At 54.2% G+C, this 21,019-nt stretch overlaps 2 protein-coding genes across 2 annotated transcripts in view; both read right to left on the minus strand.

Moving 5' to 3' along the window:
- Positions 1–3,037, minus strand: part of SPEG (striated muscle enriched protein kinase) — a 56,485-nt gene extending 53,448 nt beyond the window's left edge. Inside the window, exon 1 of the mRNA XM_073807216.1 lies at positions 2,570–3,037. Within this exon, the coding sequence (XP_073663317.1) occupies positions 2,570–2,948 (379 nt within the window). The 5' untranslated portion in view covers positions 2,949–3,037. The remainder of the gene's footprint in view (positions 1–2,569) is intronic.
- An 8,136-nt stretch (positions 3,038–11,173) lies between these two features.
- Positions 11,174–18,858, minus strand: DES (desmin). The gene is made up of 9 exons (XM_019938877.3): positions 18,186–18,858; positions 16,892–16,952; positions 16,675–16,770; positions 16,398–16,559; positions 16,116–16,241; positions 15,490–15,710; positions 13,809–13,852; positions 12,187–12,269; positions 11,174–11,973 (listed from the first exon to the last, which is right to left on the minus strand). Exons 1-9 carry the CDS (start codon positions 18,761–18,763, stop codon positions 11,932–11,934), a joined length of 1,413 nt encoding a protein of 470 aa, XP_019794436.1. The 5' UTR covers positions 18,764–18,858; the 3' UTR covers positions 11,174–11,931.
- Between the last annotated feature and the right edge of the window lie 2,161 nt (positions 18,859–21,019).

Consider the following 21,019-nt stretch of genomic DNA (forward strand, 5'->3'; position numbering starts at 1 on the left):
TATATCAAAGGATACAATAGCATATTGCCTACCACACAGCAGCATAGTAGCTATTCGTATTATTACAAATTATCAATACTACTAAGAATTATTACCAATTAATCATAATTATAAACCTGCTCTTGGGGCAAAGATTTTACCAGCATGAAAAAGTTCTCAAATGTGACTTGCTGCAGCCCAACCCTCTTCTTGCTTTAACATGACTGGCAAAAGGCCCCCAATCCAGTCCCCCAGCACCCAGGGTCTTTCCCTCACCCCAGCCTTTCAAACATGCAGTTCTGCCACAGCAGCCTGGAGACCGTCGTCCCGGCCTCTGGCTAGGTATGCCCAGCGAGGGCTCAGCTCTGCCGACCACGCCACCCGGATTACAGAGGGTTTGGGGAGATCTAGCATGATGTCACTCTCCCCACTTTGGGGGACAAGAACAGGCTAGGAGCCTCTCATCTTCAGAAAGGCCAGGGCTGGGCTACCCTCCATACAATGGACAGCTCCCCTTCCCTTTTCTCTCTCCTCCCTCCAGAACTTAAGAGGTAACATGCCCCCAGAGCCCAAGCCAAAAGGACTGGGTTCTGAGTTCTGGGATGGACATAACTAGCTGTTCGTCTTTCAGCTAGTTAGCTAGTGATGGCCTCTCCCTCTGCTCTGGACCACAGTGTCCTCACCTGTAAAAGGCAGCCTTTGCACCTGCGGTTCTCTGTGGTCCTTTCTGACTCTAAACAAACATTATGACACCAAGCTCCTTCTCAGCGCTTCCTCTCTCTGCCCAATATCTCTTTCCTCCAAGTTGTATTCTCATCAATCTATCTATTGTGCCTTTATTTATGTTCTATTTTCAGTCCCCTTTGCCGCCGAGGGCATCAGAGCAAAGACCCCTAAGGAGTCCAATCCTTCCCCAGCTCAGAGCTCTGCCAGGATGGGCCCCAGCCCCTGACCCCAGAAGGGTGCAAGGAAAGCCTTTACCTGGCCAGGTGCGAAGGCAGCCAAGAGGAACCAGCTTTGGCCCTCTGTGTCATTGAAGAGGAAGGTGGGCAGGGCGGGGCCAGAGAGACAGTGGAGATGCTGACAGAGGGAGGCTGAACCCCTGCTCCAGCTCCTGACACAGCTGCACCCTGCGGCCTTCTTTTCCCTCCAGCTTCTGAGTTCCTTCAGGATGCTAGAGCCCCCAAGTCCCACTGTAACCCGGGTGGCATGGTATGCCTCCCCCTAAGCCCCCAAGGATGTACCCTATATGACACTACCCAGCTGGAATGAGAATTCCCTCTTGAAAATATCCAGGACAGACTCAGTGACCCCAAGCTCTTTGCCATCTCCTCCAGCTGCAGCCTACTTCCTCAGAATTCTGTTTCTTTCTTTCTTTCTTTTTTTTTTGCGGCACATGGGCCTCTCACTGTTGTGGCCTCTCCCGTTGCGGAGCACAGGCTCTGGACGCACAGGCTCAGTGGCCATGGCTCACGGGCCCAGCCGCTTTGCGGTACGTGGGATCTTCCTGGACCGGGGCACGAACCCATGTCCCCTGCATCGGCAGGCGGACTCTCAACAACTGCGCCACCAGGGAAGCCCAGCATTCTATTTCTTAAGACTCAGTCTGCTGAGGCTATGTCTTCAGCCTAGAGAAGAACTGGCTTGGGGCTGAGGAAGTCAAAAAGGAAGCCCAAACACTGACCCAAGGAGATTCCGCTCTGGCCTGCACCCACATCTGTCCCAGCAGGACCCTGAGCACCAGGCCAAGTCTTGTACCCCTCTCCTTCTGGCCCGGAATGCGGGCATAATCCACCCCTTCACACACACAGGCTGGGGCCCCAACACTGGCCTAAGCATCCCCCTTCCATGCCCTCTGAACTTCAGACACACATGGCCCATGCACTTTCTATACCAACTCCACAAACCTCTCAACTGCTGGTACCACCAGACCCCCGCACAGCCCGTACGTGCACACGCACATGCACACGGGCGTGCTTGCGTGTGGATTTTCAAGCACTCACCTCCATACATGCCTAGGAGCCCCCAGCCCTAGCTCTACTCCCTGATGCTCTGCACCCTGTTCGTACTTGTCCACCCACTGGCCTCCTCCAACCGGCCTGGTGCTGACCACCCCAGCCTGCCCTAGCAGTGGACTGTGAGGGGTTCTAACCCATCCCCTCAACATCGCAGCACACCAGGGGAGCTGGCCTCATCCTTCAGACATGCGCGCACCTGTAAGAGGCTGATTAGGAGTCTCCAGTCTAAATTATCAGAGCCGATGAAAACCATTTTCCCAGGAAGCCTCCCTCTACAGGGAAACTAGGAGGGTTCCCACTATGGAATTCCCAGAAACGCCTGGGTAGGGCTCAGGCTTTGCTTACCAAATGCTGACCCTTAACCTCTGACCTTCTGTGGGGAGCCTCTCTACCTTGACACCCCTTTCCCTGCACGTTTCTCTTGATGGGCACTCCTGGGTCAGCACAGCTGAGAAGCCAGAAATGCGAGAAGAAGGCTGGATGAACAGGTACCTCCCCGGTGTGGCCCAGGTACCCCTTCTCTACCTGTGGGCGGCCCTCCCTGCCAGGCTTGGCCCCCACCTCCCCATTACCTCCGACCTGCAGCACTGTGAGAACAGCCTCGCAGGAGGCCTGGCCCCGCTGGTTCTGCGCCCTGCAGCTGTACACTCCGGCATCCCGCGCCCCGCAGCTCCGCAGCCACAGGCAGCTGGGCTCGGGGGCCGGCGCGGGCAGGAGCTGCCCATCCCGGAACCAGCTGAGGCTGGGCTGGGGCGTCCCGCTCACCACCACCCGGAGCTGCACGTCGCTGCCCGCAGACACCGCCGCGTCCTTCAGGGGCCGCAGGAAGACTGGTGCCCCGGCCCCCGCCCCTCCGCCGGCCCCCACTTTGGCCCTCTTCGGGGGCACCCCGGGGCTGGGGGGTGCCCTCGTGCCCGCGTCCTCGCCTCGCGTGCCCCGGGCTTTCTGCATGGTCTCTGCGAGTTGGGCTGGGGGGACGCTGGAACCGGACGGCCACTGGGCCACCCGGGGGATGTTGCCCTGGGAGATGAGTCCTGGGGAACCGGCGCCCTGCCTTCCTGCTGCCCGCCCGCCTTCGGCCTGTGCTACCCAGAAGGTCACCAGGGCGGCCGCGGTTGCGCCTCGGGGGCTATTTTTAGGCCCCCCGGCTCGGGTTGCCGAGGGAGCTGTGGAGGGAGGGGGCAGCAGAGGAGGGGATTTGGACTCCACTCTGCTCCTTCTCCCCCTCTAGGAGCCCCCATCGCCCGCCTTGGCTTAACGGGGTGCCCGAGGACGTGTTCCAAGCCCCCTCCCGTGGTGTGCCCCACCCCCTCCAGCCACCCACTCATGGAGTCGGGTTACCCTTGGGCTCATTCCCATTTCCCTTCCTCCCTCCTCTCAGGCCCCTGATTCCCAGCCCCACGCGGCTGGGGGAGAGGGAGAGGAGGTCCTGGGTGAGACTTCTGAGAGGCAGATGGGCAGGCAGGCCCAAGTGAAGGTGAGCAGACCCAGGGGAAGAGGGACCAGTGGCCTCCCCCAGCCTCCAGGACAGCCGTGGTGAACAGTAAGACCTGGAGCAGGGAGTCAGGTGGACTGGCTCCCTGCCCTTACTTACTGGGTGACATCAAACCTCTCTCAAGCTCCAAGTCCTCATTTGTAAAAAATGGGTAGTTGTATAGAGTTGCAGCAGGCAGAGAAGAGTGGGGAGGATGTTCCAGGCAGAGGGAACCGCGTGACCAAAATCAGAGCATGATGAAAGTAGATGACGTGTGCCAAGGATCAGAGGACTTTGGGGACTTCCCTGGCGGTCCAGTGGTTAGGACTCGGCGGTTTCATTTCCGAGGGCGCGGAGTTCGAACCCTAGTTGGGGGACTAAGATCCCGCAAGCCCCACGGCGAAGCCAAAAAAAGAATCAGAGGAGTTTGGAGGGATTGAACTGCAGTGGGGTGAGGTGAGTGGAGGTGAGAGGTGGGGCCTGATAAGAGGACCTTTGCTTGCTAAGGTCTCTATCCTGATGGCTGATGGGGGCCACTGCAGGGCGTTAAACAGTAGGCTAATGTGGTCAGAGCTGTGTTTTACAAGGATCCCTCTAGCAGCCACAGTTGTGGAGGGTGGATTTGAGATGGGAGATGTGGAAGTCAGTTAGACCCATGGTTCTCAAAATATGGCCTCTGTTAAAAATACAGATTTCCAGGCTCCACTCCCAGAGGTGCAGATTCAATATGGGGCGCTGGGAGGGCTCAGGAATTGGTACATCAGTAGCCCAGTGACTCTGATGCATCTAAGAGTTGTACCTTGAGAAACATCAAGATAGGACATTACAAAAAAAAAAAGGGCTTCCCTGGTGGCGCAGTGGGTGAGAGTCTGCCTGCCAATGCAGGGGACACGGGTTCATGCCCCCGGTCTGGGAAGATCCCACATGCCGCGGAGTGGCTGGGCCCATGAGCCATGGCCACTGAGCCTGCGCGTCCGGAGCCTGTGCTCCACAACGGGAGAGGCCACAACAGTGAGAGGCCCGCGTACCACGAAAAAAAAAAAAAAAAAGATAGGACATTACTGCTTTTAAAAGTCTAAGTGAGACTTTTGTGATGAGACAGTCTGTATCTTGACTGGTGGTAGTCATATGAATCTACACATGCAATAAAATTGCACAGAACTAAATGCACGTGTTCACACACACACACACACACACACACACTGAGTGCGCAAACTGGTAAAACTTGAAGAAGGTGGGCTATATCTATGGCAATTTCCTGGCTGTGATATTGTACTATAGATGTTACCATTGGGGGAAACAGGTGAATGATATACAGGATCTCTCTGTATTGGGGTTTTTAAAAAATATTTATTTATTTTTTTATTTGGCTGCGTTGGGCCTTAGTTGCAGCTTGCGGGATCTTCGTTGCAGCATGTGGGATCTTTTAGTTGTAGCATACGATCTCTTTGTTGCGTCATGTGGGATCTAGTTCCCTGACCAGGGATCGAACCTGGGCCCCCTGCATTGGGAGCACGGAGCCTTAATCACTGGGCCACCAGGGAAGTCCCTTTGTATTGTTTCTAGTTCACATAACTGCATGTGAATATACAATTATCACAAAATAAAAAGTTTAAAAAGATGTTTAGGTGAGAGACCCAGGCCTGACCTTGAGCCCTGAGGGATGAAGCCTGGGAAAGGTAGGGGGCAGTCAAAGGAGGAGCCGGGAGTCATTAGATGGAGAAAGGTACTTATTCACCCCCCACGCCCCCCACCCCGTCATTCTGGGAGGCCCAAGTCAAAGTGTGCTTGTGTCTGTGTGTGCACGGAGAGGGCAGAGAAGAAACAATTTAAATACTGAATTATGCCTACAGGGACCAAGAGCCTGGAGGAATAAAATCTTTGGTTTTAGTTTACATACATTAAAGCTTTTACTCTTTGTGATGTGCAGGTCTCCTGGTTCTGACATGTGCAGACAACTGTGCATCTGCTACCCCAGGACCGTACAGGACAGTCTCATCACCCTAAAGATTGGCTGGAGCATCCCCTTTGTAATCAACCTCGCCCCCTCCGCCAACCCAGGCAACCACTGATGCTGAATTGAATTCTTAAATGTAAATTGAATTCTAAAAAGTAAAAATGTGGGGGAAGACATTGTAAGCAGATGGAACACCAAGACCAAAGGATTCAAGACTGTTTTTAAAAACCAATAATCCAAAACTTCCTGCCACAGTGCCTCAAAAATTTGCATGGAAAACAGTAGGTGGTCTGCAAATAAATGTTGGCTGGTTGGCTGGTTGGTTGAATAAATGAACTGTATGGTCTTGATCAAGTCACCTAACATCTCTAAGCCTCAGCTTCCTCATCTATAAATTGGGGGTAGCCCAACTCAGGGTTTACTCATTCATTCAACAAACATTTTTGAGTTCCTACTGTGTGCCTGGCACTGTGCTAGCCACTAGGGAAATAGCAGCAAACAAAACAGACGAGGGTTCCTGCCCCCATGTTGCTTATATTCGAGGAAGGAGACAACTATAAAGAAATAAAGAAATGATAGAGATCATTAGAAGAATATGAGTATTGTGGGAAAATGGAGCAGGATAAGGGAGATGGGAGTGTAGTGGGGGACTTGCACTTTCAAACAGGGTGATGATGGGAATTGGCCTGGCTAGGAGCAGTTGAGCCAATCTTGAAGGGGTAGGGAGGCAAACGGGGTAGAAGTCTGGGCAAGACTGCTTCAGACAGAGGTGGGATAGGCCCTGTGGGCTCTGGAAGAGCCAGGAGGCCAGCGGGGCTGGAGGGAGTGAGCGGGGAGACTGGAGGGACAAGAGGTCGGACAAGCAGCAGAGGTCAGATAACCTAGAATCTTGTAGGCCATGGCTTTTTCTTTTTTTAAAAAAATAAATTTATTTATTTATTTATGTCTGCATTGGGTCTTCGTTGCTGCACGCGGGCTTTCTTTTTAGTTGCAACGAGCAGGGGCTACTCTTCCTTACGGTGCGCAGGCCTCTCATTAAGGTGGCTTCTCTTGGCATGCGGGCTTCAGTAGTTGTGGCACGCAGGCTCAGTAGTTGTGGCTTGCGGGCTCTAGAGCACAGGCTCAGTAGTTGTGGCTCATGGGCTTAGTTGCTCCGCGGCATGTGGGATCTTCCCGGACCAGGGCTCGAACCCGTGTCCCCTGCATTGGCAGGTGGAGTCTTAACCACTGTGCCACCAGGGAAGCCTGGCCATGGCTTTTTTATTCCTAGTGAAAACAGAAGTCATCTCAGAGGATTTTGTGAGCCAAGGAATTACATGATCTGACGTAGGTTGTTGTGATGGCTTTAAATTAGTATATTAAATATTAAAATGAATATTAACTATTTAAAAGGGCCTGGCACAGAGCCTGGAACATGGCTTGTGCATCTTCTGTTTGAATGTCCATAATGGCGGCATTCACTGAGGTGTGGGCAGGAGTGTGTGGGTAGGGAGGGTACAGGCCCTTGCAAGTCGCGGACGCCCTCTCCTGGAGGAGCCTGCACTAGCTGTGACACTGGAAGCCCTCAGGCCCTAACCAGGGCTCTCACCCAGAGCAGCTGGCTGCAAGGCGCTCGTATGTCCCTCAGAATGGCCCCACAGTGCCCTGTGGCCTGGCACCAAGCTGGTGTGTACTGCCAGTCTGCCCTGCCTTGCAATCACAAGCCTGTGGTGTCATGGAAAGAAATCCGCGCTCTGGAGGCCAAGGAGCAGGGGCCCCAGTACTCCTCTGCCAATGATACGCTGTGTGACCTTGACAGCTCACCCCACCTCTCTGGGCCATGGGGAGTTTCCTCCAAGTCACAATGATGCACCATGTGCTTGGCACATGGTAAAAGCACGCTGTTTGTTGAATCAGTGAATGAAGTGGGGACCATCAGCCTTTCTGATAAATACTTAATTTAGAGAAAAGTAAATAAAAGGGCCCAGTGGGTAGTCACTCAACAAGTATTTAAATATTTGATGGGCACCTTCTATGGACCAAGCCCTTTTCCAGGCACCAGGAATGTAGAAGTGAATAAAATGAATGAAAATCTTGCCCTTGGGTAGCTGACATTTTAGGTGTCGAATTAAAGGTCTATGATATATTTGCATGTGTGCCCTGGTCAGGCTTGTGGCCAGAGGAGGAATGAGGGAGGCGGTGAATGGGTGGAATGATTTGTCTCCAGGGAGAGGGGTGGCAGGGTAGCCAGAGTGGACAGACAGGGTAGGGAAGTACCCACTGACACCTCAGTTCTTGGCTTAGGGACCTATTTGCCTCCACAATCCTTCCCACTCCACCTCCTCAAGTGGGGCCTGAGCTGGTCTGGAACTGGTCCCACCGGTCCAGTGCGAAGCTGGTTAGCGCTCCCTGAGCCCTCTCATTTCTCAGTATTCGGTCTTTTTTTTTTTTTTTTTAATCTCTGAGTAGAGTGATTTTGGTTTTCTTTTAATAAATTTTGTATTTCCTAGATTTTCTAAGAAGAGTTTGCAATATTCTGATTACAGATTTAAAAATAATCATGCTGGTATTGCATTTTTATTTGCTTTTCTCATGGAGTTTCACATTTTTTTAACAACACGTGTAACAACTGGTTCTGTTCCATAAGAACTGTATTACCTGTTTCACTCTGAGCTGCTAGAGGGCAGGGTGTATTTTATTTAGCTTAATTTTCCTCCACAGTACTTTAGAAAACAGTCTATATGCTCAAAAAGTACTGAATCAAACACATATTAAGACCTCATCTGTTACTCTCTATTTATACGGTTGTACTCTACAATTAAACAAACATCATGCCGCATTAAACCTTTTGTTGCTTGTATTCAAAAGTAAAAATAGGGCTTCCCTGGTGGCGCAGTGGTTGAGAGTCCGCCTGCCGATGCAGGGGACACAGGTTCGTGCCCCGGTCCGGGAAGATCCCGCATGCCGCGGAGCAGCTAGGCCCATGAGCCATGGCCGCTGAGCCTGTGCGTCCGGAGCCTGTGCTCCGCGACGGGAGAGGCCACAACAGTGAGAACCCTGCATACCTCAAAAAAAAAAAAAAAAAAAGTGAAAATAAAATACTTCCAACTGCATGATTTCTGGTTAATCACACACCCCACTGTCTTCTAGTTAGGCTCAGGAGGGCAGAAGGTCCAGAGGTGCTGTGGGTAGGGTACAGAGGAGCAGAAGACAGGACCGAGGGCTCAACCCCACCTCATATGCTCCCACTGGAGCACCACTACTTTGATCTTCTAACTCCCTTCCCCTTCCCCCACGACTCATGGCTGAAGGAAGTAAAACCCAGCAATGCCAAGGGTGAATGAACACCTGGTGGTTGCAGAGTCTTGAAGGAGGAGATGCCAGTGTCCCAAGGAGCAGGGAGAGGTTTTGTCACGGCCGTGATGGAGTGCATGTGTGGGCACGGGGTGAGGGCACACTGAAGGTCTGGGTGTATGTGTATGACCACATGAGACCCAGATCCTTTTTGGTTTATTTTTGTCCATTCTCTGGGAGCCCCACATCAGTCTCCTCTGCCCTAGATTCCTGGGTCACTGCTCAGCTCCTAAGGAGAAAGACAAAGCAGAGGGCTTAGAATCTCCAGACTCTCCAGTCCCAGGAAGGCTCTGCTCAGAGAATGCTTTCGCCTGAGCCTCCCCTCTTCTCTGAGGACAGGTGGATAGCCGTCACAGGGGCAGATGTGTGCCGAGAAGGAAGGACTTTCTGACCTTCAGAGCTGTCCCAGCTAGAAGGGGCTACCGAGGAGGCACTGTGTTCTCGGACCCAGAGACATTCAAGCAGAGCCTGAGGACTGCTCATCAAGGTGTGGGACAAGGCTGGGGAGGGGATTTCCACATTGTAGAGGTCATTGCTTGGGGGACTCTGAGGTCTGGATCTGAGAGTCTAAAAGTCCTACACTCTCTCCTTCTTAGTGACCAGTCTGCACATAAGCTTTTTTTTTTTTTTTTTAAGATTTAATTTTATTTATGTTTGGCTGCGTTGGGTCTTTGTTGCTGCACGTGGGCTTTCTCTAGATGTGGCGAGCCGGGGCTACTCTTCTTTGTGGTGCGCAGGCTTCTCCTTGCGGTGGCTTCTCTTGTTGCAGAGCACAGGCTCTAGGCACACGGGCTTCAGTAGTTGTGGCTCACGGGTTTAGTTGTCCCCTGCATTGGCAGGCGGATTCTTATCCACTGCGCCACCAGCGAAGTCCCTGCACCTAAGCCTTTTATGGGAAGGCAGGGATGACTCTAAGACCTTCTCTGGCCTCTGTGTCCCTTTATCCTTTGTGGGGTAGGTGAGCGCATGGAACTCATTCAGGGGAAAGAAGAAAGAAGTGAGAGGCTCCGGAGATTACTCACAGATACACACACACCACCACTTACCCACTCGGGCCCACCTCACCCAGGTGTTTCTCTCACAGAGAGACTAGCTCTGATTCCAGCACCCCCAACAAGCTCGAGGTTAAGAAGCCCCTCACCGGTCCCTCCTCCTTGATCCCACTGTGCAGACACAGAAAATGCTACTTCTAATTTCATTTGGGGTTCCACCACCAGTTGATTGGGGGCATTCTGGGGCCTGCAGGGCTCACTCCGTTGGAGAATTGGGGGGGAAAGAAAGGGACCTTAATCACCAGTGACAGAGGGTGTGGACATGGGGTATAGCCCCAGATGCTCCCAGGGCAAGGTGAAGGATAGCATACGTCAAAGAAGGGGTCCTTCCTGGAGGGAGGGACCACACAAGCTAGAGGGGGAGCCTGGCAACTTGTGAGCCAAGGCCACATCCAAGGAGGGGGAGAAAGTCCCACCAGAAAGGCTTTGGAAGCTTCTGGAAAAAGCCAGTTAGGAATGGCACACCAGGGACTTTAAGAGGAAAACCCCATTAGAGTTATTTCACCTACAGACTGTCCGAATTTATCACGTTTGTGATCTCTACCCTCTTCCCACCTCTAAAGTGTAACCCCTTAAATCTGAGGAGTGGCTGCAAGGCTGAGACCTACGTGGATCCATCAAGCTTCCTAAATCTCTGTCCACCTGGAAGTTATTTTTTGGAAGCAGTGAAAAGACAGACAGCTTTCACTCCTGCTCTCGCCCAGGGCTACCCAAATGCCCCCACGCCCTATATTGAATAATTAAGGTTTCCCCACAGAAACCTTTAACGTACCTGTGTTAACGTTTCACTCCATGATTTCCTTTTTTTTTAATATGTCCTACCTTCCCCTCCCATCTTCCCAAATTCTCCCCATATTTCCCCTTGGTATTTTAATTGAGATTGTATTGCATTGAAATTATAAATTAACATAGGATGACTTGACATCACATCTTTAGAGTATCGAGTCTTCTTCTCCAAGAACAAGATAGAGCTTTCTATTTTTCTTAACATTGTTATTTTTCCTGAATCTGGCTTTGAGCTTAAAAGATGCAGGTTTAGTGGGAAGAAAGTGTAAGTTTCTTTAGGAAAGGGACCGGGGGAGCCCTACTTCAGAGCCAGTCTGTGGGGTCAGTCCTGGAACTGGGGCCTAAGGAGAGGTATCTGTGATTCCCCAACCAAAGCCCCCTGCCCAGCCCCCTCCCCCATATGCTACACACATACAGCAAGGCTGGAAGGCTCTGGGGACAGAAGGGGTGACAGGCCCCGGGGGACAGTCTAGCTGGGCAGGAAGGCAGCACACAGTCCATCTCATGAGGTGGTGCGACGGGGCCCTGGGGTTCCCCAGAGGAGACCTGGCAGCCAAGACAGCAGAGGCCATGCTAGGCTTGTGCTTTTCTTTTTATTGTTTCTGTCCAGAGCCTCTGCAGCAGGGGAGGGGGAGGCACAGGGAAGTGGGCACCCCGGCCACCTGCCTGAGACCGCTCTCTGCCTCTCTCCTCTCTTCTCTCTAGCATCTCGCCCACCCTCTCTCCTTCTGAATCTCCTGCTCCCACATCTGGCACCTTCGGGGGTTCCCTCTTGCAGCCCCTGCTTTCTAAGTCCACCCTGGGAAAGTAATGGACCACGGGGTCAGTCTCAAGCCCCACAGCCTCCGCAGAGGGCTGTGTCCCTAGTCACCTGCCCGGCTTGCTGAGGATGCGGCCCTTTCTGACTCAGGCTGGGGAGGGGGCGTGGGGGAGGTCCATGGGGCTTGAGCCTGACCCTGCGGGGTCCCTACACCCTGCGCTGGAGTCCTCTCCAAAGCCAGGGGCTAGAGCCTGAGGTCACAGGTGTGGGAGGGGCAGGGTCACTGCTGTGCCTTGTCTCCATCCCGGCTCTGCCCAGCACACTACGAGGGCAGCTGAGGGCCAGGCTCACTCACTTCCAACATCCACACCTCATACAGCGGGGGGCTCCCTGTGCCTGGGAGGGTTCGACCACGTCCCCTGTGGGGGAGGGCTGGTCGGTGAGCAGGGGTCAGAGGCTGTGAGGGGAGCACTGTGTCTGGGTGTGGTGCCCTGGGATAGAAGGAGGTTGGCTTTAGGAGGCAGTGAGGACAGGGGTGAGGACGGTCTCTGATGGCAGAGGGGTCTCTGGCTTTAGAGCACCTCGTGTTGCTGCTGTGTGGCCTCACTGACGACCTGGAGAGGAAGAGAAACCCAGTCTAACCCAGTGCTGGCCAGAGAACGGAGCCATGGCCCCGGGCCACCTCCACCCCAGCACAGCAGGATCCCCTCTGCCCCCAGGCAGGAGCCTGAACCAGCACAGCTGGTGGAAAGCACCTGGCTGACAGCCCCCCGGACACACCCCAGAGGCCCCCCTCCAAGGGTAAGGGGACCAGGCAGACCACTTACCTCCCCGTCCCGGGTCTCAATGGTCTTGATCATCACTGTCTTCTTGGTATGGACCTCAGAACCCCTTTGCTCGGGGCTTGTTTCTATAACAGATCCATCCACATACTCAGCCTGACCAGTGGAAGGCCATACCTGGGCTCTTCCTGTGGCTGGGAGTCCTTCCCTGGTCCCACCGGGCAGAGCCCGGAAGACACCCAACCCCTCAAGATGGGTCTGTTACTTTTTCAGCAAAATATCCTCACCTGTCCTTAAGCCCAGCACCCAACAGGTGGCTCTGCAGACCCAGGGACCTGTCCCAGGGCTGGGATAAGGTCAGGAGCCAACAGATATGCTGCGGGTGCAGTGGGTTCAGGGCGGCAGGGGATCCCCGAGGCCCAGGCCGCCCAGCATTCCCACCCCCCCACCCCCCAACACACACACCTCCTCGCTCCCTCTACACCCCTGGCTGCAGGAGAGCCCTGCATGAATTTGTACCCTGACGGGACCCCAAAGCCCAGAACCAAGATACTCTTTTGGAGGACCTCATGGTACCCAGCCCCCTTAAGACTCCAGATGAGCAGTTTGATGTCTTAATGAAAGAGAGATGGAGAGGAGTCAGTCACTGATTCACGGTGCCCTTGGCCAGTCACTTGTCCCTCTGTGCCTCAGTTTCCCCACTGTTAAATGGTAACGATGGTACTTTCCCTATAATGGCCCAGAATTATTGGCTTGTAAAAGCATTAAGCGATTTGAAATGCAAGGCTCACACTTGGTGTCTGGATAAACTACTAACTGAAAAGAGATGTTCTGAGTTTTATGGGAAGGGTCAAATCTAGGTCCTTGGTATTATGAGTTTGGTGTTGGTGACTCTCCTTAGCAGGCAACCAGCATGTGATGAACATTGTGACTCGGTGAAGCACAGCGTGTATTTTTTCCTGATGAAAATGAACATCGAATACATAAAAGGTTTGATCTAGGAAAGGCGAAGCTGCCAAGGACTCCAGCTTGCTTCCTAACGTATTATTATAGCATGTTTTTCTGCTCTCTGGGGTTTGGAAACCACTCGATCTGCATATTACTAACATCAGAATGGCAGAATGCCCTAGGAGTTCGTTCTTTTAATTGTTTGGCTTTGCTAAGGTTTGGCTTCATTTTTTAAAGCATGCACCCAACGTCTTGCTCCAGCAAACTGGAGGTGTTCAACAAGCAGCTGGGGGTGGGGGCGGGGGTGGGGGGAGTGCTTGGCAACTTGCCAAACAGACAGTGAGTGGTGGGTGCCTTGTAGCCCAGGATATATGGTTCTAGATGCTCCTGATGCTTGGTCCCCAAGGACACCCCTGGTACCTTGGAGTTTGGGCATATTAGGAAACAGAAACTAGTGGCCATTCAATACTCCCAGAAGGTGCAGGGGACATGGTCATGCAATACAATACCATGAAATAAAATAAAATTAAAAGCTCCCTCTGTTAGAAGGCGCCTCTACCTAAACTCCCCCATCCTCCTGTAGCAGCCCCCTTTCTCTTCCCCAGACCCTAGCCCTGTCCCTACGGTTCTATCCTCCCCTCCTGGCTGGCCTTGGGCAGTGCCCACGCTGGACTCCTATCCCCTGCCACCCCAGCCTCCACTTGCCAACATGCACTCACCTCGGAAGTTGAGGGCAGAGAAGGTCTGGATAGGGAGGTTGATCCTGAAAGGGGAGAGACCAAGCCCCCAAAGGGTTAGGACCCTCCATCTCTCTCTGTGACCACCCCTCAAAGCTTGCCCTGGTCCTCTGTAAACACCATCCTCAGCTGTCCCAGTCCCACTGACTTCAACACTGCTTGGGGCATGGGGTCAAAGGCCAACTCCAGCTGTCCCAGGAACTGTCCCTTCTGGAAGGATCACCCATTCCATCTCTGACCTGCTGGTGTGACACCAGAACCCCCGACCCCACTGCACCCTCCACTGCACCAGGATTTGCTTCTTGCCCTCGGCACTGCAGGGTGTATCAACGGCAGCTGTGGGTGACACCCACCGTGTGTGCCCACCCTCCAGGCAGGCTGGGAACCTCTGGCCCATTCATCTGAGGGCAAGTTCCAGGAGCTGCCACCCCCATTTATGCCTAGTGCTGGGAAAATGCAATGCCACTTAAGGGGTCATTATATGCAGATGTTATTCTACAATATCTGAAATCTTTCTTTGTATAAATCTGTATCTAAATATGTCTGCCAATCTTTTTAAACTTCAGATTTTATCATTTTTGTGAGTATCAATGGGCATCATTTTGTTGAGTAATTGACCTGTTATTAATTGATGATAAGTTTACATAGTGAAAGGGCTTCCTTGGTGGTGCAGTGGTTAAGAATCCGCCTGCCAATGCAAGGGACGTGGGTTCGAGCCCTGGTCTGGGAAGATCCCACATACCATGGAGCAACTAAGCCCGTGCACCACAACTACTGAGCCTGCGTGCCACAACTACTGAGCCCACATGCCACAACTACTGAAGCCCCTGCGCCTACAGCCTGTGTTCCACAACAAGAGAAGCCACCGCAATGAGAAGCCCACGCACCACAATGAAGAGTAACCCCCGCTCGCCACAACTACAGAAAGCCCACACGCAGCAATGAAGAACCAACGCAGCCAAAAATAAATAAAATAAATAAATAAAATAAATTTATATTAAAAAAGTCTACATAGTGAAATGCATAGATCTTTAGTGTGCAATCCAGTGAGTTTTGATCAGTGTCTACAAACATGTAACCACCAGTCGAAATCAAGATATAGAACGTTTCCATCAATCAAGAAGGTTCCCTCGTGTCCCTTTCTGGTTGTATGTTGTTTTCTGTGTCTAGAGGTGATTTGCTCTGAGCGTATCATTGTTTCTTTTCCTATGAGCATATGTGTGCGTATACACGTGCATGTGCGTGTGTGTGCACCCTCTGAGCACGAGTCTCCGCACCTTCTCTCTTAGCCTATCGTGTCCAAGCCCCTCTGTCTCTATTTGTCTCTATCTGCCCCCTCCCTTTCCTTCCTCATCATTCCCCGCTGTGCTTCCATCTCTCTCTTGATTGGCAGTAATGGTTTATTACTAGTTGCTGAATATGGTTTTATGCTGCTGGTTCTTAATTCTGAAGATGGATGTGGGAATACTTATACTTCTCTTTTTATAAAAGCTATTAATTAAATCACTTTTTACCCAGGTGGCCTTGGTTAATTCTCTGCAATTAGCAGAGTGGTGGACTTGTATAATATTGTTTCCAGATCTTGTGAAGGTGATCCCGAGCCCCGCTTCAGGGCAGGAATGGGCCCCCAGCACCCCCCAGTAGCCCACGGCCAGCCCCTCACCGGCTCTCCTCGCCCTCCAGCAGCTTCCGGTAGGTGGCAATCTCCACGTCCAAGGCCATCTTGACATTGAGCAGGTCCTGGTACTCGCGCAGGTGGCGGGCCATCTCATCCTTGAGGTGTCGGATCTCCTCCTCCAGGCGTGCGATGTTGTCCTGGTAGCCGCCGGCCTCACTAGCAAAGCGTTCCTCCAGCTCCCGCATCTGCCTCATCAGCGAGTCGTTCTGCAGGGGAGGGGCGCCCGGGTCAAGGACAGGCTGCAGTGGGGCGGGGTAGCGGGGGCACACTCGGGGCCCAGGATGGAGAGAGGCACAGCCTCAGGGCTGGGAGGCAACCCCAGATGGCCAAGTCTAGGGCTTGTCAAACTCTTCTGAGCCAGGGAACTATGAACTCAAATGAAGTCTCATGTGGAAACTCAGAGAACAGAACTGATACAAGGGAGCATGACTGTTTGGCCTCCTCGCCTCCATGCAGGAGTCCCATGATTCCTGAGAGCCCCAATGGGAATCCTATCTTTTTTATCCCTGTGGTAGATTTGAGCAGACAGAGACTCTATGATGGGCCCGAGGTCACAGAGTGTGAGCTGCAGACAGGAAGGGCTAGACCAGGCAAGGTGGGCAGGGACTCACAGTGCCCTTGAGGGCGTCGATCTCGCAAGTGTAGGACTGGATCTGGTGGCGATACTCCATCATCTCCTGTTTGGCCTGGCGCAGCGCATCATTGTTCTTGTTGGCTGCCTGGGTCAGGTCAGACACCTAAGGGCAAAGAGAGGGTCCCTGAGATGACCAGGACACAGGTAGGGGTGGGCAAGGGAGCATGGAGACCCCAGGATCACCCTCCTCCCCAAAGATGGAGCCATAGGAAGTACCTCCAAACTGGGATTGAGGGGGCCAGAGGGGCCAGAGTCCCACCTTTGACTTGTACCACTCCTCGGCTTCCGAGATGTTCTTAGCCGCGATGGTCTCATACTGAGCCCGGATGTCCCTGAGGGCAGCCGTGAGGTCTGGCTTGGACATGTCCACCTCCACCTGGACCTGCTGTTCCTGAAGCTGGGCTTGCAGCTCACGGATCTCCTGCAGGGTACAGCTGGGCTTCAGTCCCCGACCAGGCCCCGCACGTATCCTCACACCCCCATTCCCAGAGCCCAGCACCACCACCCCCCTTCCAGCTTCTTTCACAAGGGCATACCTCTTCGTGCACTTTCTTAAGGAACGCAATTTCCTCGTTGAGAGATTCAATCCTGCGCTCCAGGTCAATTCGAGCTAGAGTGGCTGCATCCACATCCTGGTGAAGGTCAAGTGAGAGGGAGAGGGTCACTGATCACCCGGTCAGGGCAGAGGGAGACCAAGGGAGACACAGAGGGGACAGAAGGGGTACGGCTGCTGGGGGACCAAAGAGGGCTCACCGCTCGGAAGGCAGCCAAATTGTTCTCCGCTTCTTCTTTCAGCTGAATTTCCTCTTGCATCCTGGCAGAGACAGGCAGGACAGACAGTTGGTGGGCATAAAACTGGCAGTGGAGAAGACTGACTGGGGGCTGTCCAGGGAGTGGGCTCAGGACAGAGAAAGGAGGCCTGGCTGCTGGATAGAGACAGGAGGCCCCGCCCACACAGGGAGGGAACAGGAAGTGGCCCAATCTCTGCCCTGGAGCCACACCCTGGAAGTCTGTCCCCACCAGATTGTGACCTCCCTGGGGTTAAGAACCATGTCTATTTTTTGTTTGTTTGTTTTTAATATTTATTTATTTTTGGCTGCATTGGGTCTTTGTTGCTGCACACGGGCTTTCTCTAGTTGCAGGGGCTACTCTTGGTTGTGCACGGGCCTCTCATTGCGGTGGCTGCTTCTCTTGTTGCGGGTTTTAGTAGTTGTGGCTCGCGGGCTCTAGAGCGCAGGCTCAGTAGTTGTGGTGCACAGGCCCAGTTGCTCCGCGGCATGTGGGATCTTCCCGGACCAGGGCTCGAACCCCTGTCCCCTGCATTGGCAGGCAGACTCCCAACCTCTGCGCCACCAGGGAGGTCCAAGAACCATGTCTATTTTATCCACCTCTGCGTTCCCAGGCCCCAGCCCCAGCCTGGCCCACGCAGGTGTTCATTTAACATTTGTGACCTGGGTAGTGGGCCAGTGACTCGGCTCACTACATTTGCTGCCTGTACATACTGGGAGCCTGGTGGAGCCCACCATCTGGTCCTCCAAGCTTTCTGAGGGCTGCGGCCCCCACCCACTCTCCGCTTTCCTCTAGCTTATCGCTCCCCCCTGTAAAGCTTCAGCCGGGCCCAGGGGCCAAGATGCCCTCTCTACCCCCATCCGCAGGGCCTCATCACAGATGAGCTGACAGCTACTGCTGGCCCCAGATTTCCTTGTCTCCTACCAACCTTCCCTCTCCCTCTGACTGCACATGGGCCTCCTTTCTCCATTCATGTGCCTGCCCAACCCCCAGCAACTTAAGATGCTTTTTTAAGAAGCACCTGGTCTCCCAAGGTCTCCCGTTTCCACCCCATGATGTCCCCAAGAAAATTCCTCGTTTGCAGACTGCGGGCACAGGGGAGAGACCTGGCGTCCCTCTCCCCTCCTGGGGAGACACAGGTAGACGACCCTCTCCCTGGGTACATACGACAGGGTGCTGACAGCTGGACCCAGCCCCAGGCCTAGCCTCCCGCGCCCAGCCCATGGAGAGGGGGGTTCTGGGAGCGCTGGGTCCTCACTTGGCCTTGAGCCGCTGCAGGTCGTCCAGCAGGTTGTCCCGCTCGACGTCGACGCGGGCGCGCTGGTTGGTGAGCACCTCCACCTGGCGCCGCAGCTCGCGCAGCTCCTCCTCGTAGATCTCGGCCACCCGCGTCGGCTCCCGGCCCTTGAGCCGGTTCACCTCGGCAGCGAGCGCCGCGTTCTGCTGCTCCAGGAAGCGCACCTTCTCTATGTAGTTGGCGAAGCGATCGTTGAGCTCCTGAAGCTCCACCTTCTCGTTGGTGCGCGTGGTCAGGAACTCCTGGTTCACGGCGTCGGCCAGCGAGAAGTCCAGCAGCTCGCCCGCGCCGTAGGAGGAGGGTGCGCGGGTTGCCCCCAGCCGGCTGGCCCGCAGCGACCCCAGGCCCCCGGCCCCGCCCGACGTGCGCGACACCTGGTACACGCGGGATGTCACCGAGCTCGAGGAGCCCTTGGTGCCGAAGCCCGCACGCGGGAACACCGGCGAGCTCAGCGGGGAGCCGAGCGGGAAGCCCGGGGCCCCGCCGAAGGTGCGGCGGTAGGAGGACACGCGCTGGCTGGACGAGTAGGCCTGGCTCATGGTGGCGGCGAGGGCGAGGCTGGGCGGCGCTGCGCGGAGGAGGAAGCGGTGGGCGGCCGGCCGGCGAGTGGCTGCGGCGAGGGGAGACAGGGCCCCAGGCCGTCGGCACTATTTGTATGCGTCCTGACATCAGCCCCCGCCGCCCCTCCCCTGACAGCTGCAAGATCCCGCTGTCCTGCCAGGAAAGGGCGGCCTCTGGCGTGGGGGCAGGGAGGCCAGCTCCCCCGCAAGAAGCCTTCGCCCCTCAGCCGGCGGGTGGGGGCCCCCTGAGGGGCGTGGGAGAGGCTGGTGGACCTAGGGGGGCAGAAGATGGGCAGGCCTGCCAATCGCCTCACCCAGGGCTCAAGCATGTCTGGAGCCCCCAGGTAGGCCCGCCTGCCTGCGGGCAGGGGAGAGAGCAGGGGAGAGGCTTCCATGTAGTTTGAGGGGCTCCTTTTTGCTGCAAGCAGATACTTCGGGTCATTTCCTGAAGGGACAAGGCCTATTTCCAAGAAAGTCTCCAAATCACCTTTTTTTCTAAAGAGTCTCTGAAAGTGGCGAACATTCAGGAGGGCTCAGGCAAAGACCCCGAGCCCACTAGCCAGGCCTAGAGGATGAGTGTCTCTAGACAGGCAGGGAGGATGGGGGGGACCAGCCCGGGGCACTCAGCCATCCCCGCCAGAGCCCGCCTGCTCAGGTGTGTCCACTAGCCCCTGGGTTCCAGCTCCCAGCCTCAGTTTCCCTCTGAACTAGTGAAGGCCCTTTTCCTCCCCACTCCGGGTGAGGGCAGGGCCTCAAGTTTATAAACAACAGGGTGACTTCCAGAAAGGGCCTGGTAGGCTCTCAGTTTCCAATTATAACAATTATAACATAACTGTACACTCTCAACCCCGCACCACCAGCTTCGCCTGCCTTCTGCCCGCCTTGAGCCCTCCCCCACCCCCTCCCTGATTCATCCCCCTCCTCACACCACCCACGCCCACGCCCACACACACCAGGGGTTTGTGTTTTGTCAGGAGCCTCATGTCGACCCAGCCATCTCCCTGGCAGCAACAGCTGCCTGCCAGTCCCAAATACCAGAGCTGGTATTTATAGAGGAGAATATATCAGTCCGGGAAACAAGTGCGCAGGAGACGAGCTCTGCGGGGTGAGGGCCAAGTACTTGAGGAGACAAGGGTGTCAGATGGCGGAGCAAGGCTTGGGGTGATGAGCCCCAATCACTTCCCGCCCCCATAACGCTCCAAGCCCCCAGCAGGAAGGGAGCCCTGCAGAGGGCTTGTCCATCGCTTCACAGGCCTCCTCCTTAGTACAAGGCACTGGCTGACCCCTAAGGACATCCCTATTTCTCCATGAATGCTGGCTGTCTCTCTGTACCTCCACCTGGCACTCTACAGGCCTCTTTCAGGCCTGACCCTTTTAGAAGGCAAAGCTTGAAAATAGAGGACTGGTCTTACCCTAGCTCTGCCATTACCAGCAGATGTAATTACAAGCAGGCAGGTCCTTCACTTCTCTGTGTCCTCAACTATAAAGTGGGAATGGTCAGCCTGGCTGTGTCTACTGTCTAGGGCTTTGAAGAGGCTCAGGTGACCATATGCAGATAATAACACCTTATGTATTCTGAGCACCCATTGTGTGCCACTCTGCTAAGCACTCCCCACCCATGATCCCCAATTCTCTGACAACCCCATGAGGTAGGAAGTAGTACCAGTCCCGTTTTATAGCTCAGGAGGCTGAGGCAGTCTGACCCCAGAGTGGGTGTGGATGTGCCAGGTGAACTGCAAAGGGCTTTGTTGCTGCTGTATTTGCAAAGCCCTTTCACATTCAGTTTCTAATTTTTATCCTAGAGACGAGCTTATGAGGTGGGTGGGGAGTTCCAGGTATTCTTATCCAGCCTTCGAGTCGGTGCAAGCTGCTGTGTTCTGGTTATTTTTGTGTCTCGTCTCCCAAACTAGACTGTAGGCTCCTGGAGAATTTTGGAGATCATATGAATCCTTAGCACATCCCAGGCAGCACTGTCCTTGTTTTAGTTCAAAGTAGACTGCAAGCTTTCTTTCCCATCCCCTTATTTTGCTACACAGACACACACACACACACACACACACACACACACACACACATACACACACACACACACCCCCCATGAGTGGACAGGTGACTCAGCTCCCGGTCAGTCTTATAACTGCATCCCTCTGACTGCAGTGATTGGCTCAAGGGGCAGGCCTGGACCTGAGCGGGGCCAATCAGAGACCTACCCTGGAATTTATAGATGGAACTGGA

The sequence above is a fragment of the Tursiops truncatus genome, chromosome 7 (assembly GCF_011762595.2).
Source record: "Tursiops truncatus isolate mTurTru1 chromosome 7, mTurTru1.mat.Y, whole genome shotgun sequence".
NCBI lineage: Eukaryota > Metazoa > Chordata > Mammalia > Artiodactyla > Delphinidae > Tursiops > Tursiops truncatus.